At 27.9% G+C, this 7,206-nt stretch overlaps 1 protein-coding gene across 1 annotated transcript; it reads left to right on the forward strand.

The window, feature by feature from the left end:
* Positions 1–3,387: 3,387 nt before the first annotated feature.
* Positions 3,388–5,140, forward strand: LOC111299629 (NAC domain-containing protein 92-like). The gene is made up of 3 exons (XM_089747610.1): positions 3,388–3,913; positions 4,019–4,296; positions 4,382–5,140. The coding sequence occupies exons 1-3, from the start codon at positions 3,733–3,735 to the stop codon at positions 4,922–4,924; spliced, it is 1,002 nt and encodes a 333-aa protein (XP_089603736.1). The 5' UTR covers positions 3,388–3,732; the 3' UTR covers positions 4,925–5,140.
* The last annotated feature ends 2,066 nt before the right edge of the window (positions 5,141–7,206 follow it).

Consider the following 7,206-nt stretch of genomic DNA (forward strand, 5'->3'; position numbering starts at 1 on the left):
AAATCTCAAATTTGAACGCACAAACAGACAAAACAAAACAATAATACTCTTTAACTAAATTTTAAAAATCCCCTTAAGTCCCTCAAGACGAAAATATAAGTATAATTAAACTATGTTTCCCTTTCGATATTTTTTCATTTCCTAAAATGTCCTTGTCAATTTTATGTTTACAGAAATAACACTAGGGTATTTTAATCTTTTAGTGTTGACAAAATTCATGTGGGAATGGGATGGAGTCTCACTTTGAAATGGTTGGGTGGTAAGCATTCGCTACTGAATAATAGAAAAAATTCTAATTATTTTCTTTAAAAAAATTGATCACGTGATTTAAGAGGATCTCAACTTCATGATGTTCAATCCACGTACGTTAAAAGTTAAAACACATAAAAATGAGAATAATGTTTTCTATAAGTGAAAAAAAAACCCGAATTTCTAATTTTATTTTCTATGCTTAGTGTAATGCACGTTTTCATGAAATCGAAAATACGATATTTTAGTATGATATAAAAATAATATAAAAAATAAAAATTATATAATTTAAAATTTTATTAAAAATTATATATAGATTTAATAAGAGCAAAAAATATTTTTTATGTTTTTCGTAATAACACGTATTATGACTTATAATTTTTATGTAAAATATGATGTAAATATATGAATTATTAGTATTTTACATTATATAAATACATAAATTACTAGATCTACTTGCAACTTAAGGTTTTATAAAAGTAATCTTATTGTAAAATAAACTAAAGCAAAATGGAATGCAATTGAAGAAAAATAAAATAATAAATGTTAATTATTTAGATATGATAATTTGTGTAGATATGTCTCATTTATTATATATTAAATATATGTAAAATATAAAAATTATAATATCATAATTTATGTCGTCACACCAAATTAAAAAAAAAAGTTTTTTTTTTTTTTTATCAAACCTATATATATATATATATATATGATTGTTCTTAACATTTTATAACATGTCAATTTTATTTTATTTTTTTATAGATTTTATTTCATGTTTAAAATTATCAAATCTATTAAATATTTTAATTATGTAATATATGAAGTATGGTTTGATCGTGATTGTAATTTCAGTAAAAGAAAATCTCTTTTTCATGACAATAAGATAGTTTTTTTTTTAATGCGATCATGAAATCTTTAAATTTTATTTGCATCTAAGGTCTTTTTCTGATTATTTTAAAGATAAACTCCCTCTCATATGTACTATGCATTTAGTATTACAATTTTGAATTATTTCCCATAAAAATCAAATTTTGCTTGATAAAAAAAATTTCCTTATCATTGAACTAAATAGAAGAGTTTAGATCGTTTTGGAATTAGTTTTTGAATGGCATGGGTTTTGAATTTTGATGTTCATGTCAGAGTTTGAAGCTATTTTCCACTAAACCGTGAGTAGAGAGTTTCTCTTTTAGACGAATCTCTCAGTTCCACCAAACTTAGAACACTGTTTGACATCCAAAAGAGTGAATTGAAACAGCAAAATTTCAACTGTTTGGTTATAAGAACTAAAATTCAATTTGTTTGGTTGGTTCATGACAACGGCCATGAAAAAAAAAAAAAAAACCCCTAAACCTAATTATTGACTGTAAAGAAAAACCAAGCACGTTGTTCCGGATGCTCATGCTTTTCTGTTAGATGCGTTGACAACCTCGTATGAACACAACTTTTGTAGATAATCTTGCATTTAAGGATGTTGTTTCTTTACTTTTGGTCCATCAAAAACAATGCTCTTTCCCATGGAATTTCCTAATCAAAATTTTCTTTTGTTTGATAAGTAATGACAGAAATCTCTTATAAGTAAATATTACATTCTTATCATCTTAGGAAACTAAAGATTTTATTTTTCCTTCAAAATTAGCCTGTCCAAGTGACAAATAAATGAAAAGCAAGGAGGTTTGCATTTTATCTAGACTTTATGTTTTTTTTTTTTTCACTTTATGTACAAAACAAAAATTTTCATGTCAAATCAACACCTAAAAATAAAAAAAAAATTTTTTTTGCTAAACTTAATTATATATAAATTTTAAAAATTTTTTAAACTATATTATTTTATAATTTATTTCATATTATTTTTATATTTTATTTAAAATTATCAAATTTAATTTTATCTCCATAAAACTCATTTTCACCGAGCCAACCAAGTTTGGTGTCTTCTAATAAAGTGTGGTTAAATATTGGATCAACATATCCATGAAGGCAATCCGAATCTGACTCGGGTGATATTTTTAAATATAGGTTCAAATTTTTTGTTTTTATGCTTGGGATTACTAGAATTTAAAATTTCATAATTAAAATTAAAATTTTAATACTTTATCAATAAATAATATAGCTATTAGCTCAAATTTATTTTTTTATTTATGATGATATATTAAATTTTTTATTAATTTTTAAATAAGTTAAAATTTATCATGGTACTTGTTAATTTGATTAAATATTGATTAAAAATTGAGATTAAAAAATTCATAAGAAAATAAAAAAATATTTTAAAAATACTTTAACCTTTTAATTATTTTTTAATCAAATTAAAATATATAATAATAATATTAGATCCATTTAAAAATTAATGATAAATTTAATTCATCATTTTAAATAAAATAATATAAAAATTAGCACTCGAGTTGTGTTCGAATCCTTCCTTAAATAAAAAAAAATCAAAATTGAAGTACTAAAACTTGGAACTAGGGACATGGTAATCTGACAAGACGATAGAGAAACTTTGGCTGATTTTTGATAGATGGATGGGACTTATCGATCTTGTCGTATATACAGACAATTAATTTTTAATATTTTTAAAAATAAATTATATAATTTAAAATATAATATAATGATATAATATAAATATGATATAAATATAAATTATAAAAATAATATAATTTAAAATTTAATAAAATTATATTTTTATATTAATATAAATTATGATTTATAATCTTAATATAAAATATAATAAAAATATATAAATTTTAATATTTTACACTATACATTAATAGCCAGAGTTATTAAGCCAAGGAAAATTTGTTTTGATAGATGGACGGGGCTTCTGATCGTTTCATACATGTCGACAATTAATTCACAGTATGTTTTTCTATCATTTGAAAGGCAAGGAAACTTTGTTTTGTTTTTTTTCAATGGATTTGTTTTCTATTGCACAGCAGATGACTTGGTTAAACAGATTAACAGCTAACAAAGAAACTTTGAATATAATTATTTTTCCTTTTACCAAATGAATTTAATTTTTTACAAATGACTGTATAAATCTAGTAAATCATACTATAATTGTGTACAAAAAACATTGTTACCAGATTTACATGCAGGAAAACATAAGTGATACATATGTTGCTGGTCAAAATGAATAAGAGGAATAAGAAAAATTATTATTACAGAAAAGTTAAAAAGAGAGAGCTGGAAGCTTGAAACTATCCACCTTAGTGCCTTACAATCCACGATTCTTTTTTCTCCCCCACCAAAAATCAGTATATAGGGGCTTCTGTTCCTCACCACCCTTTCCATTTCTCCTAGTGGAAGCTTTTCTGTTCATTTTTTCCTCTCCTTTTCTCTTCCTTTAGGCACTTTCTTGCTTACTTATTGGGCTTTGAATTTGCTTTTCAGGTTGGGTTTTCTTTGTTTTCTTCCTTTTTGCCATTCAAGATTTTGAATTTGTTTAGTAATTGAATCAGGGGTCTAGATTCTGTAGGAGGGGCTTTTAGAATGGAAAACATTTCTAGGAAGGAAGATGAACAGATGGAATTGCCTCCAGGGTTTCGATTCCACCCAACCGATGAAGAGTTGATAAGTCACTATCTTTCCCAGAAAGTTCTCTATCCTAAGTTCTATGCTATAGCCATTGGTGAGGTTGATTTGAACAAGTGTGAGCCTTGGGATTTGCCTTGTATGTCTCCCAAGTTTGATTCTCTCTGTTTTCTTCTGTTTCATAAGGTAATTTATGTTTTTAGAATTTATTTTAACTTTATGCTTTGTGTTTGTTGAAATGAAGGGAGAGCCAAAATGGGTGAAAAAGAATGGTATTTTTTCTGTGTTAGGGACAGAAAATACCCTACTGGTTTGAGAACAAACAGGGCTACCGGAGCTGGTTATTGGAAAGCCACAGGCAAAGATAAAGAGATTTTCAAGGCTAAAACACTTGTTGGAATGAAGAAAACTTTGGTTTTCTACAAAGGGAGAGCACCCAAAGGTGAAAAAACCAATTGGATCATGCATGAATATCGTTTAGAAGGGAAATTTTCAGTATACAGTCTCCCCAAAACAGCCAAGGTTTCCTCTGTTTTCCTCTGTTTTTGTTTTCTACTCCTTTTTCTTTGTATCATTCCTTCACACTTGTTTCCCTCTTGCTTTGCAGAACGAGTGGGTTATTTGTAGAGTATTTCAAAAGACCCCTGGTGGTAAAAAAATGCATATTTCAGGATTTACCAGGCTGAGTTCCTATGAGAACGGTTTGCCTCCATTGATGGATTCTTCACCACACAATAGCGAAACAAGAACTGGCGCTGGCGAGGCATCTAACGCGACCTGGTTCTCCGATCCCATGGAGGACCTGAAAATACCTGAAGAAATGATTGATAGCTTCACCACTTGTCTTCTAGCTTCGTCATCTTCGTCTGATATATCCGCTACTTCAGTTTTTTTGTCTGAAGCCTCTCTGCAAAACTCTGCATACATCAACCAAATCATTGCAAACATTGGAAACTTGCAATACTTAGATTCTTTTTGGATGCAAGATCAATCTATATTGAAGACGTTGCTCGAAAGTCCTGGAGGGCGCTCGAAGCAGAATTCAAAAGCAGAGTTCTCCCAGGATTCAGTCCTATCAAATCCTGAAATGATTCAAGATCCTTCATGTTCTGCAGGACCAGTAGACCTTGGTTGCCTCTGGAGCTATTAAATTTGAAGATAGAAAAAAAAAAGTCATAAAATTTATGTGTATAACGGTAGGCAAGTAAATAAAATGCTTGTGTTGTAAGAAGTTGGTTATACTTTGTTTAGGTTTTGATTGCCGATCTTTATTTATGTCATGGCCTCTTAATTGTCAAACTTCTATTATACAAAACTATTGTAATTCTAGCCATGTTAATTATAGTGCATAAGCTTGATTTATTTATTTTGAATGTCTTGAAATAAATTTTTTTGGTATAAATGAGGTTGTAGTTTTGTATATTTTAAATATCATATTTTAAGAATGATTGTATAAATCAATAAGATTAAACTTTAGTTTTAATGAGTTTTTTTTATAAAAGAGATTGTAATATGAGAATAAAAAGAAGGTTACGGGTCTAATTTTTGAACTTGAAACTTAAAAAATGTAATTTTTTAAAGATAACTGAATTAAAAATTTAACTAAAGCCCGGATTTATGTCTCAAAAAATTTAATTATAGAACTTTTCATGTTTTGAAAAATATGACCTTATTTATCTGATAACCCAATAACATGTTTTAATGCTTGCCCTTTTTGGTAGATTAGTTAGCAACTCTATCTCTCTTTTTTTTTGTCCCCTGGATTATATCACATGTTAGGCCACCAACCAAGAGTTCATGAATGATTAAGAACAAATGACAAAATGCTATCGTGACATCGAAGAATTTTACAGCCTTTGAACCTTTCTTTAGAACAGATTTTTTCGATAGCCTCGTATTCTTCGATAATTTAGGTTTTATTTGGTTCATATTGTACTTACAGCTAGTCAGGTCAATCAAATGAAATAACAGCTTTCATTGTCTCTCATTAAAATCTTTCCCCAGTTAAGCTTTCTACGCAAATAAAGTGTCCCAATTTAAAAAGACCTCGTTAAATTCTTGTATGCAAACTCTAACCTCATGAACTTGCAGAATTAGCCATAAAAAAAGTTTGATCAATGGCCTTTTTTCTTGCGGTTTGAGCTAAATGTAGGGTTCAGGGGGTTAACCAGGGTTGGCTACCTGCAAATTTGATATTGTTGTAGACATTTAAAACCCTACTTTTTGTCTGAAAAGAAGATACTGATAAATGTGCTTTTTGTCTGAGAAAGAAGATATCTTAGACTGATATGGTTGAAGCCTTCCAATTTGGAAGTTTATATAGCATGTTGATTAGACTACCGATGAGTGAATTATGTATTAGTCAGTCGTAGTATGTATTTGAGCTAAATCGACTTTGATTTATTGTTAGGATCAAGTTTGGATGGATTTGAAAGTTCAATGCTCAAAATTTAATTTGAGCTCAATTGAATTTTATTTTTAAATTTGAGCTTAGCTTATGATTTACTTTAGTAATATAAGTTCGGTTTGATAAAATAATAAATATAAACATTAAATATGATATTTTTGTCATTTATTTATATATACATATTAAATATATTTAAAAGTAATACTCAATAAATTTATGAGCTTTTTGAACTAAATATTAAAATATTTTATCTTGGTTTTTTGATTCGTTACTTGAATAATTTAAATTTGACTCAATAATAAATAAATTAAACTTATCAAATTAAATTTGCATAACTTTCTGACTCGTTCACACCATTAATAAGATGCTGTAAGGCAATTCCAAATAAATGGATTGGGCCCTATAGTTAGGTAATGTACCTAAAATGTCAAAGGAGACCGAAAAATTACTATTATACTTTATGTTGCTCTAACTCTTTCTTTTCTTTGAACTACTAACATTAGACACAAATCCGATTAATATGATTGAAATTCAGATCCTTCAAATATATGAAAAGCCTTCTAAAAAAAAAATAAAATTTAACCTACCCATATCAAACACTCAGGTTTTACTTTCTATATTGAATCAAAGCCAGAAAGATTAAATAGAAGAAATTCTACCGAGACAATACAAAGCCAAATCTGCATATTCAATATTCTGCAGTGCTACTCTATTGCTGTGTGAGAATGCACTTGATTTATCATTGTTTATCCTCCAAAGAAAGCATGATTTTACACTCAGTATAACAGATATCTCCCCTTAAAAACCAAGAAAAAAAAAGTGGTGGTGGGGGAACTTTGGAAAGTGAATGTTAACAGCTCCACCAAAATTAATAAATTAAGAGTAAATGTTAACAGTAAATTCTCCTAAAAAACCTGTTCACCCACATTATTAAATCTCTTAATTCCTATATAGTTTAAGCCTTGCACGTAATGATTCTTACCACATCTAATGGAAAAAAACAAAAAGTTTCATTTACTAATTAG

The sequence above is a fragment of the Durio zibethinus genome, chromosome 18 (assembly GCF_047325235.1).
Source record: "Durio zibethinus cultivar Kanyao isolate XHJ-2024 chromosome 18, ASM4732523v1, whole genome shotgun sequence".
Classification (NCBI taxonomy): domain Eukaryota; kingdom Viridiplantae; phylum Streptophyta; class Magnoliopsida; order Malvales; family Malvaceae; genus Durio; species Durio zibethinus.